Below are 12,823 nucleotides of genomic sequence, written 5' to 3' on the forward strand. Positions count from 1 at the left end.
AGTTCAGACATTGCAGTGCATCAGAGGTAAAAAATTATATAAATACTGTTCAGTTTCTTGCACAGACCGATCGTTTCATGTCTTTACACATCAATGTATCATCACGAGCCGAAGGGTTTAATTTGGTTTTGTTCGTGTATGTTTTTTTTGACTCTCAAAGCCGTGATTCCCATTCACTTCCATTATAAGACCGACAGACTGCAAAGGTTTGAGTTAAAAATCTTCGTTTGTGTTCTACTGAAGAAACAAAGTCACCTACATCTTGGATGTCCTGGGGGTAAGCAGATAAACATCAAATTTTCATTTTTGGGTGAACTATCCCTTTAAGATACTGACAAACAGTAGTATGTAGTTGGACTCGGACTTGAGTCCGACTCGGCCCATTTTGGACTCGGACTCGACTTAAGTGGACTCGAACCCAACACTAATTTACATAATTCTATATACCTTCTATATTAAATTATACATAACATTTTCAGTTCTTTAACATAGCTATGCATATATATGGTTTAGTGATGCATCAAATCGAAACAGCAAAACTGAAATTTAAGTTTTCATTTTGCGCAAATCTAGCATAGCGTTAGTTCTGGCAGGTCACGTTAGTCAAGCTCGCATCAGCTGACTCTCAGCTGATCCCCATCAACCTATGGGAATACGACACCTAAGTATTCATATATAAGGTCCCGCAGTAGTATCAGCAGTTTTCGCATTGCTCAATAGCTAATTACCCTCCTCCATCCCCAACTCCTCCTCTGTCAGTCAGGATTCAGCCTTCTGATTCTCCTTTGAATCAGACTAATTCTAAAATGTGTACATAAAATTATTGAACTTTAACAATATCTGCAATACATTTGTTGGTTCTGTTCTGTTTACCCTGGGGGGGTTATCGCTGCTCTCCCTGCTCTCATCCATGCTAGGCTGCATGGATGTGCAGGGAGTTCTTGCCCAGAACAGAACCATACCACCAATCCAAACTGTGTGCTAATTGTCAGTCATCTTTGACGATAGTGGTCCTGACAGAACTACATTTCTGTAATTGCGTAAATTAACTCTGTATGCTGTTCTCACATGATAAATGAAACCAGTATTTCAGCTGAACAAATTTACATCTTGCTATTTTAGCATCCATTTCGGTCACAATGAAGTGCATTGACACTGCTGACATGTTTACCTGCTGTAGTGTGCATAAAATAGATGCATCATTGGAGAAGCTCTAATAAAAAAAAAAAACAGCTTCAATCAATGGTTTCAGCTTTCTAAAACCATTTTGGTTAAAACAGAATTTTTATTATTTGTTTGCCGTTATGGCTGAATGTTTTTGGCTGCTGAAATTTCAGTACATCACTAATATTTATATGCTAAATAATTATTCGAATTAATAAAAAAACGCCCCCCAAAAAAATAGAATTTAAAGATATTTAAAGGTTCCTATTTGACTTATGAATTTATATGACGTTTAGCGGTTCATGATTTCAGAAAAAAAATCAGATGTATATTTTATAGACATTAGCATTATTATCTGTATAAAATTTTGTCCAAGAGACAAATTTTGCAACTGATTCAAGGTGGTCACACAGATTATCCGTGTTGGCCAACAGAAAGCTGCTTGGTTTGGAAGTGACTTCTGTGTGAGCTATGCATTATACATTGCTACACTACTGACAATAGACAATGGACCTTTAGCTAATGTGAATGCACCTTAACGGGAAAAGGATTTGATCAACTGACCTCAGCACGCTTGATGAACTGCTCTGTGGCAGCCTTCTCATTTTCCTTATCTCCACGCCAGGCGTTGAGGGCAGAGGCCTGCAGGGCACGTCCATAGGAGAAGGTGAGGGCCCAGGGTTTTGTCAGAGGGCAGTTGTTGATGGCGTTCAGGTTGATGGACGCGTCCTCCTCACTCTGACCTCCGGAGAGGAAAGTCACACCTGCCAGAGCAATTTCAAAATTAATTATGCACATTTTTTGAAATAGGACTGTGATCTCACCATATACTGTTCACACTTTTTTTTTTAAACATGCCATTTCCTCTTGTTATCTACGTCATGGCAATCTTTGTATGCTTAAAAAAACAGCAACCCCATTCTTAAATCAAACACAGCTGAGGTTTCTCCATTAGACTCGTGACTCACCTGTTACTGCGGGGGGAACGGTACGGCGCAAGGCTGTCACTGTAGCCATGGCAATTTCCTCACTGCTGTATTTGGTGGGGCAGGAGTGTCCAGCTGTCACCATGTTGGGTTTCAGAAGAGTTCCCTCCAGATAGACGTGATGATCAGACAGGGCCTTGTAGCAGGCAGCAAGGACCTGGAGATACATGGGAAATAAAGTAAAGTTAAGTAAATGCAACCATATAATATGTATCAACTCATTAAATCAAGTCTGGTTTGAATGCTATAAATTGATGTCACTTTTTATGTACCTTCTCTGAAACATACTGGCAGCGCTTCAAGTCGTGGTCACCATCAGGTAGAATCTCTGGCTCAACGATGGGCACAATCCCATTCTGAAAAACCAAACAGACAATATTGTGTCAAAAAAAGCCACACTCCACTGGTTACATCTTATTTCTGATATCTATGCATTAGCTTCAACTCCATCCAACAATTCTCTAAAATATCTAAATACACATCAAGACCTTTGTGATTTGGATTTCTTGCCTTCAGTGCTATTTAGTATTATTTATACACCATTATAGAATTCATGCATACTTTCAATTAACTATTATTTTTATTTTTAGATTTTGAATTTTAGTTTAAGTTTGTCATATGTGCTTTTTGCCATAAAAAAAAATTTCTATTTAGCTTTATTTTTATTTCAGTTATAGTTTGTCAGTTTAGTACTTCAGCTTATTCTAATTCAGCTAGTTTTCATTGCAACGTTGCAATTTAAGTTGTTTAAGTTTAGTTTTTCCATCTAATATTTAGATTTAATTTCAGCTTTATTTCAATTAACAATTCAGATAATGACTTTTAATAGTTTTAGTTAACAATAACAACGCTAAGACTTAATGAACTTACCTGCTGGCAGATGCTGGCGTAGCGAGCCAGGACGTTAGCATTCTCCATGATGGCTAACTCTGAAGGAGTGGTCTCGCTGATCTTCAGCACAGACCGCCACTTTGCAAAGTTTGCACCGTCTTTCTTATACTGAGCACAGCGTTCTGACAGGCCATCAAGCCCTTAAGACAAACAGGTATCCCATTAACAAAACATCACTTTTGCCATCAATTTTAGCAAATACGATATCAGTGACTAAGCTTACCCTGTGTTGTGGTCTCTCCATTTGTTCCTGCCAGAGGGACGACACCTTTGTCAACCTGTAAAAGAGGACAACCTGCTTTAGATCAAACTGTCATGGCAGCATTGCTAATAGTCCAGGAGTCCTGAGAGTATTTTCTGAATTTTTAGCATCATCACTCCAGTCTTAAAGGGATAGTTCACCCAAAAATGATAATTTGATGTTTATCTGCTTACCCCCAGGACATCCAAGATGTAGGTGACTTTGTTTCTTCAGTAGAACACATATGATGATTTTTAACTTTAACCGTTGCAATCTATCAGTCGTATAATGCATGGCAATGTAACAAAATCTATGAGAGTAAAAAAAAACATGCACAGACAAATCCAAATTAAACCCTGCGGCTCGTGACGACACATTGATGTCCTAAGACACGAAACGATCGGTTTGTGCGAGAAACCGAACAGTATTTATATCATTTTTTACCTGTAATACACCACTATGTCTGTCTTTGGGCACGTGCGCGGCATCCGGTGCGTGAGGTGTGTACGCGCTCTGGCGTAGTTTACGTTGATCCTTCAGAAATCAATCTAATATGCTGATTTACTGCTTAAGAAACATTTCTTATTATTATCAGTGTTAAAAACAATTGTGCTGCTTAATATTTTTGTGGAAACCATGATACATCTCTTCAGCATTTATTTGAAGTAGAAATCTTTAGAAACATTTTAAATTACTTTACTGTCACTTTTGATCAATGCAATGCATCCTACTTGAATAAAATTATTAATTTAAATGAAATCTTGTACCTTGATTCCCACAACAATGCCCCTGTCCTTGATCATTTTGGCAAAGGGTGTGCCATCATCAGCTTTCTGGTAAAGGGTCTCGTGGAAGAAGATGACACCACCAATGCACTTGTCAATGCGCTCATCAGCAGAGAAAAGGATCTGGCGGTACAGACGGCGATTTTCCTCTGTGTTCTCCACGCCGATGGGGTTCAGTCGCTTTGCCATGCTACCTGTATCATGCAGACATACATCTCATTGTGTTAGAGGGACTGACAGAAAGCTGTTTGCTGCATAGTTCACGCTTGGAACAACATGAGGGGGAGTATTTTTCCATATAAGATGAAACCCTCACTGACCTGTGGACTCATCTGCAGCGAGAATACCCTTCCCAGGAGCTACAATACGCTGAGCGATGTCCTGCAGCTCCTTCTTCTGCTCAGCTGTGAGTGCGGGGTACTGGTGCGTCATGGTGTGTGCGGCTCAAAGCAACCTGCAACAGAGGAATGGCAGAGACACAACTGTCATTTCATCCATTTTACCAACAACTTCACACATTGGTGCAAATCTCTGCACACACACACACACACACACACACACACACACACACACATAAGGGATATTCCACAGCTAGCTATGCATTAAACAAATTTAAAAGAACCACCTGATGCTAAGCGTGTGTGTATATATAAATATATATATATAAAATTGCTGGCTATATAGTTACACACAGAGAGACAAACTATGGTTCTTGATTTGTGAATCAGACCATGGCTCAATTGGGAAACTGGCTACATTCTGTTGCTAAGAAACACAACTTCACCCAAAGAAAGTCACACAAGGAACAACAATTTGTCGTCTTGGAAATGTCTGACTGCTGGCTATGGATAAACAAAACTGTGCCTCATTATTCAAGGTATCTAAAAGGGTCGGGTTAATATTCCGGCCCACTCTTCCACACAAGCTCTTCAGTGAGGCTGAAGTGCATAATAACATGGACTAAAGCCAGCAGAGTGTTTTCTATTGCTGTTATGCAATCCCACTCCTCTAATCTCTGCTGTCAATCCCCATTAGACATGCCCCACTGTCTGTTACTACATTTAAAGTGCTGGATCGACACAGCATTTTATTAAAAAAGTTTATTTATTTTCCTTGTGAAAAAGACTTAAGCATAGTTTTAAAAAGTGTATATATTATGGAAATAATATACTTTAAAAGAATATAATTAGGTGCAAATTGAATGTAATGTTTTATCTAACAGCATGCTAATTACAATTAAATGAAAATGCATTATAGTTTTAAATGTATATTAAATGCAATTAGCTTAAAGGCACAAAATATTTTTTTTTATTAAAATATCCAAAAACCACTAGAACAGTTTTATATATTTTGCTGACTTGTGTACTTACATTATCCCAAATGTTTCGAAGAATGTTTAAATCCAGAGACATAAGCAATTTTAACTAGTGACATGGAGCGTGTCTATAGTGTCATTGCGTCGCCTGCCAATGACGTCATAACCCCTCGATTTCCGGTTTTGTTTTGTAGAAAACATGGAAACACCAAAGATGCTTTAATATGCTATGAATTTTATTAGACAGGTGACGACCGCACAGAGTAGCATTATAACAGAACGTTCAAATGTATCTAGTATGATAAAACAGCACTGCTTACTTCCGCTGCTTTCTGGAAGGAGCGGAAGCGGTCGACTGTGGCATAATAAAAGCGCCGCTGCTTTCGAGCTGTGTGTCGCGCTCGTTCAGCGGCCTCGTTTTGCTTCGATGGCATTCAGCCTCACCCTGCTTCATACTACGATGTTAATAAATCTTTAATACATTAGCTCATCCATGAACATGATTTCTGCCCGAGTCCCAGCAGACCAATCACAGCGCTTGCGGTCTGCGTAGAATTGACGCGCTGTTAGATTTTTGGAGAGGTGCACGTCAGGCTACGGCGTATGGGTGTGAGTCTATGCGTAAGCTACGGCGTAGGTCCGACGCAGAAGTATAAATCAGCCTTTAGAGTACTTTTTCGACCCATTTAAGAAGAACTTAAGTACATCTTTATACATAATTACTTCTATTGTCTTTGAAAATATGGTTAAAGTACACTGTTGAATTGTACTGACAAGCATTTATGGTAACCTAAAATTTACTTGAATGTAATTTCCATTGAAACTTGTATATCATGTATTTAAATATATTTGTAATTACACGTTTAATGATGTGCACATTTAAAATGTATTAACTTTAAATGTAATATCAAATAACAACCAACATTTCAAATTATAATTAAGTGCACGTTCTTTAGTATGTTTGTCAACACACTAAAATAAGTGTACTTCTTAAAACACTAAATTAATTATAGATTCAAATAATGATTTAAAATAGATATTAAAATAAAACTTAATTTGAAATTATTATAGTTCTCTTTGTGAAGTCTACCCAAGTGTGTTAAGAAACAGTGATGAAAGTCTACTTTTATTTCATTGATATTATATTTTCTGCATGTAGTTTTAAAAAATATATACTTCTAAGATTTTAAGTATACAACACAATTAAGTGCACTTCTTCTGCACAAGGGTTATTTTTTTCACTCAATATCACTCAGTCACATTTCACCATAATTATCATATTGACTGTGGAGTTTATTGCTTGTCTAAATCTCTTTCTATGTCTGTATATTGATTACACTTCCTGGTTGAGTGCTCCCCCATCTCTGTGTTGAATGGAACGAGCCAAAACCGGCACAGACTGGCTGGTGTGTGTAGATATAAATCAGCTAGATGCGCCGTGACACCAAACACACCAGTTCATGCACAGAACGCATGGAATAAAAGAGAAAACCAACCTATCAAGATACACAGAATGATTTAATGTTATATTGTCCTCAACTGATATGTTACTGAAATGAATTAAACAGAGATACTCCTCTGTGGGTTTTAATGAGACTAAATAAATCAATTGATTTCAAGCCAGTTGTTGTTTCTCTAGCATCTCAGCTATTGTTTTATTTCTAATATGCTAGCATATGGTTTATCACAGTATTACTGAAGTGACATGAGAGCACACCCCCCCAAAGGCTGGACTCCGTGAATGAATCCGCCTCATTGGGTTTGTTGAACAATGGAAGTTTCCACAGAAAAACACAGCCTACGGCCGCCGTTCACCTCATTCAACGAACAGTTTAACATATTATGAGCTTTGGAGGGATGCGTCACAACGTGCTCTATTACCATTCCACTTAGAACAAAAAAAGGCATCTGACATACTGTAGTCTTCAATGACTGGCTTTATTTTGAGTTAAAGTTAATGTTAAAGGGATAGTTCAATCAAAAATTATGTCTTCATTTACTCAGCCAAGTTGCTCCAAAAGTTTCTTTCCTCTGTTGAGCACAAAAGAAGATATTTTGAAGAATGTTGGTAACCAAACAGTGACAGTAGCCACTGACGTCCATAGTATGGGGGAAAAACTACTATGGAAGTCAATGGCTACTGTCAACAAAGATAATTTGAAGAATTTTGGCAACCAAACAGTTGATGGTCACTGAGTACACATGTCGTACACATCGAGGCGGTCTCATTTAAGAAGAGTAACCATTAGATTGCAACTTATTTTGGAGGCTGCATCCTCCAGAGGTCATATCTGTTGGTCGTACACATCGAGGCGGTCTCATTTAAGAAGAGTAACCATTAGATTGCAAAGTAAAATAGAAATTACAGTATTTTACACCTCAAGAGGAATAACAGTAAATTTTATTATGGTTATTTTTCTTAAATGAGACCGTCTCAATGACGTATGTGGCCGACTAATGCAACTTTCGGAGAACGCAGCCTCCAAATGACACCCACCAATTGACTTCCATAGTATGGGAAAAATACTATGGAAATCAATGGCTAACGTCAAACATTTTGTAACCAACATTCTTAAAAATATCTTCTTTTTTGCTTAACAGAAGAAAGAATCTCTTACAGGTTTGGAACACCTGGAGGTTGAGTAAATGAGTTTCATTTTTGGGTGAACTTTTTAACTCTTTTTAATGCAAAAGGCCAGACCTTATTGGCTTCATTGACATCGCATTGGATTCAATGACATTACAAAGGGCAAACAGAGGTCATTTTGCTTTATGACCACAGTCAGTGATCCATGATGAAGAGGCATCCACTGGTCCTAATTCAAAGTGACCTCCCCTGCCCTTTGCTTGCAACACAATTGCTGTTACAAACATCCCATCACATACAGTATGGGTTATTGCTTGTGTGAATTAAACCTCAAATGTTTCAAAGTCGCAAACTATACTTCTTTAACCTAGGTCAACATATTAGTTATGTAAACAATTCATTCAACTTAATTAAATAAATAATTATTTGCTAATTAAATAATATTTATTTATATATTTAATAATTAAAATATTTATTTTTATCCATTTTTATTTTTAGCTATTTAATTTATATTAAATATTATGAGAATCCTACATGCGCCAATGGGAATAGGTTGGAGATAGACCTAGATATTATTTAGACTGCTTGCCAGTGTTACATAGTTTATTATATAATATTTCATAGACAACTGCAAGCTCGGTTTACATTAAAGAGAACCACATTGGCTTGCCATTTATAAAAGTGTTTCTAACGCAAGTGAATACATTTTAATGAGTCATGATGACACTGTTTAGACACTACACTTTTAAGACATTTAGTTGCAGTCTTAATTCTTAACTGGTTCTAAACAAATCACACAGTGGATCAAATTAATGCCTATAAGGCATCAATCTGCTAGATGCTTGGATATACAAGCTCAAAATAGCTAACCAGTCTATTATCCGTTATGGGCGTGAAGAACAACCCCTTCCGATCACTACTAACCCCTTTTACCATTGCACATACAAAGTTGAAAGGATTTGGTGGTTTAGATCTAATTGCAAAAGAAAAGAAATGCCTTGAAAATAATAATGACAAATGCTTATCCCTAGGTTGATAATGCCATCCTATTGAAAACCTGTTATTTTATTCAAACAAATCTTTATAGGGAGTGTGGGTGGCCTTTCAGAAGATGCTTCTCAAAGAACACGCACAAGGCATAAGTGACAGCTGACAGTATTTTGAGTATTTTTAAGCAAGTCTGCTGAGTTTCTGCTGAGCTTTTCTGATTGGTGGATTTCACTTTAGGATTATGGGTAGTGTAGTTCCTCACACAGAACTTGACAATTTCCTTATATGAAATAAGAAATCACGCTGATTTGTTTGCTAAGAATTGGTTTCTCTGAAAAATACTAATTAAATGATGTGCTTGTTTTTATTTCAACAGGCCTAGAAACATATCACATGCATTATCTTGCCTTCAAACAGATATTATGTATGGAGAGATGCAATGGCCATGCAAAAGATACAAAATAATACATAAAAGAAGAAACAAAAGAGTCAAAGGCCACCGTTGAGAGAACTGTACATCCTGAGCTTAGTCTCCATCATCAGCTTAGTTCATTTAACCTTGAGCAGCACTGTACATGTCCCTGCGGTGTCCTCAGTGAGGAGAGACACCATCCTCAGAACGTATACACGACACGCGAGAGGAGGAGGAGAATCCAGCTCGCGTGCTTCATCACAAACCTTAGCGCCGTGACGCAACGCGATGCGATTGTTCTAGTGGCCTCCAGTGTTGCCAATTTGGGGATTTTGTCGCCAAATTTAGCTACTTTCTCATTGTAGCTGCAACTTTTTTATTTTTTCTCGACAAGGAGCTATTTTAGCTATATTTAAATAAAACTAGCAATTTTTTGGAGATTTTTTATTTTTTACTTGGCACACCCTGCCGTAGGCCCGTGACCTCTCACGTTTGCTCTCAATCATGCCAATGAAGCCCCGTTCACACCGCCAGCGACATTTTCGCTGCTTGTCGCTTGTGGCTGGCAATTGAGGTCGCTAGTGGGCATTCCCACTACTGGTTGCCTAGTTACCCCTGTAACACTCCACTACAGCAGATGAATCACGTGCTCTCCACTGACTTCACTCCCATTGGTTGTCGCTCGTGAAATTCGCTGCTTATTTGCATAAAGTTGAAGAATTCTGAACTTTTGTCGCTTGACTCGCATCGCTTGACACGCCCACATTCCGTCGCCAACGGTCACTGTCGCTCATGTCGCCGGAAGTCGCCAGCTCTCCATTGAAAATGAATGGGGTTATGTCGCTCTGTCGCTGGCGGTGTGAACGGGGCTTGAGTCTGCGCAGTCAACACACCAGTACGCCACGCCTGTCATGACGCACACCACAATTTCATTATAAGCATCTATCAAGATGGCAGAGAAAAAATGAACATCTTGTTTTAACCACGGACACAAAAGTTATACCACAATTCATGCACAGTCATGTCAACCAGATACTGAGAGAGAGACAGTGCATCGTCATGTCATGTGTGCTGGGATGCAGTATTTTGCACTTACATTGTAATAATAGAGTGTGTTGACTGAAATAAGTTTGTATGAATAAAGTTTTTGTTTTTTGAGAATCATAATATCTCTTATCTGTTGTATTTGAGCAGGACAGGGATGCACTTTGGTGACACATAAAACAAATTCCCAACATTATGTGTCTTTTGTGTCTTTCCATCATTTCCATCATGTTTGATGTGCTTGCAGATCACAAGCATTTCCTAATTTCACTTCAGAATTTTTTGTTATACTTAATCTTTTGTTATTTTTTTTATACTGTCATCATTTGTAAAGTATATATATATATATTTTTACTTTCCTTCACCTTTACCAAATTTACCTGTATCTACTTTGTTTTCATATTTGTCGACTTTTTGTGAAAAATGGAGACTTTTGAGGGTGGTTCTAGAGATTTTCTGAGGGAGGGGTTTGGCAACACTGGTGGCCTCGCTAGCAGTGTAGGTGGGATGCAAAAGCGTCCGAAGGCGACATTTAGAGCGAAGGACATCTTTTACAAAACCTGTAGACGTACATTATTTAAATATCTCTTTTGAGAGCTTGTGATGTTGTAAGGATGTGTATTACGTCTCTAAAGGAAACGCTATTTCATCACGTTAGCTCATCTCAGCTAGGCTAAGCTAAGCTACAGTGATGTAGGAAATGTCTACGTGCAGCTCGGCCACACACCCTTCCGCAGACAGCAGCCGCATCAGTGATGCTGTATAGACCTACACGTGCATATTATGCTTTAATTAGCATATTCTGTGAAGTAAACGCTGTTAAGATAGGTTCGGTTTGTCGGCTTTCTGTTAGCTCTACTCTAAATACGTTATACGGACGAGAGAGATGGTGGTGATGATTGTTCACCCGTCACCTCAGGGTGACATTGAATGTCATGAACGTCGATATGATGATGTTTATCTCTTAATATAGTTGAGTTTGGAGTGTTTGAACCCTCAAAAACGAACATTTCACACCGAAATTAATAAGACTGCTTTTATATCCGCTATACACACTACTAAAACGTGTTTATCATTGTACCATGATGGAGAAGGCCTTCGAAATGAGACAACCACCTGTCGGATCAATCATACTCACTTCTGATATTTTAAGCAAAGCGAACAACTGCTGCTGCACTATTAAAATAGATATTTAAAATAAAATTTCAGAAGGAATTAACAAAATTATATTCAACATTTGTTTACAGAACGAGTAAATGTCACTATAATTTTAAATACATATATTTAAATAAAGATTTCAATCATTTACCTGTTTAGGAGAGATTGATGCAAAAGACGCTACTGTCGAGAGCCTCCCGTTTCAATGCCGCAACGCAACGTGACCGCTCAGAAAAAGCTATCCACCTAGGGGCGTGGCTTTGGTCACGACCTTATTACAATAATAATGAATATTCATGACTTATTAAAGTGACCTCGAGCGTAATCGTCAGCGTCGCCATCACATCCGAAGGTCTCATGCTTGAGGTGTGTTGTGCAAGCACGTAGGCTTTCATGAAATCAAACTAAAATGTCATAGAATAACTATATTCAAGGAAAAAAAGGAAAAGAAAGAAAAAGAACATTTGCCAATTTTTTTTCTTACAAAACATTTCTATTAATTATATATGCAATGTTCAATACATATACAAACCAACAAATTATTGGTTCTATTTAAACACAAGAAGGCTTTATTTACTTAGCATATTTGAGAGATTTAAAAAGAGACTGTAGCTTAATAATAGCGCAATGACACTGCAGCTTCAGAAATGACCACACACAGCATCAATAACAATACTGCATGAAAAGAAAACGTTTTACTACATTATTTCTTTTGCTTAGTATTTGATAAAGGATCACTGGTGTCAGGCATTCTGGGCATAAAACAAGAATTGTCATCTCAGGCAAACAAGGTTATTCATGCATACATGGGCATCCAACCAGGCCCTCAGCAGTGGTTAAAATAACAGTATAAACAATAAAGCCAGTAGGAAAATTAGTATAACACATAACAACAGTCCCTTTCCCACAGTATCAGTCCAAACAAAAAAAAAAATATGGAAACAATGCACAGTGCTATACACAGCATATAATGTCATATAAAAGTATAGGTATCAATTTGACAATATGATAATGTTAGCATTAAAGTATATCCCTGAGGGTTTGTGTAGCTTTCAAACCATTATAAACTAGGAATAACTGAACTGATGGTATGTTTGTTTAATGAAAATGCAGTGATGGCATATTAATGAGGACAAAATAGTCAAATAATGTCAAAGGATATGAGGAACTATGAACCACATTTCACTTAATGTCTCAACAAAAGGTAAGGAATTCAACATAAGTATTAGAGCGTCTCAATAAAAATGAAA

At 37.7% G+C, this 12,823-nt stretch overlaps 1 protein-coding gene across 1 annotated transcript in view; it reads right to left on the reverse strand.

Annotated features, from left to right (window-relative positions):
* Positions 1-11,831, reverse strand: part of LOC107704813 (fructose-bisphosphate aldolase C-like) — a 15,268-nt gene extending 3,437 nt beyond the window's left edge. Inside the window, exons 1-8 of the mRNA XM_016507839.1 lie at positions 11,725-11,831; positions 4,388-4,521; positions 4,050-4,261; positions 3,265-3,319; positions 3,021-3,181; positions 2,423-2,506; positions 2,133-2,307; positions 1,729-1,928 (exon numbers count right to left, since the gene is read on the reverse strand). Of these exons, the coding sequence (XP_016363325.1) occupies positions 1,729-1,928; positions 2,133-2,307; positions 2,423-2,506; positions 3,021-3,181; positions 3,265-3,319; positions 4,050-4,261; positions 4,388-4,499 (999 nt within the window). The 5' untranslated portion in view covers positions 4,500-4,521; positions 11,725-11,831. The remainder of the gene's footprint in view (positions 1-1,728; positions 1,929-2,132; positions 2,308-2,422; positions 2,507-3,020; positions 3,182-3,264; positions 3,320-4,049; positions 4,262-4,387; positions 4,522-11,724) is intronic.
* Between the last annotated feature and the right edge of the window lie 992 nt (positions 11,832-12,823).

The sequence above is a fragment of the Sinocyclocheilus anshuiensis genome, unplaced genomic scaffold (assembly GCF_001515605.1).
Source record: "Sinocyclocheilus anshuiensis isolate Anshui unplaced genomic scaffold, SAMN03320099.WGS_v1.1 scaffold2304, whole genome shotgun sequence".
Classification (NCBI taxonomy): domain Eukaryota; kingdom Metazoa; phylum Chordata; class Actinopteri; order Cypriniformes; family Cyprinidae; genus Sinocyclocheilus; species Sinocyclocheilus anshuiensis.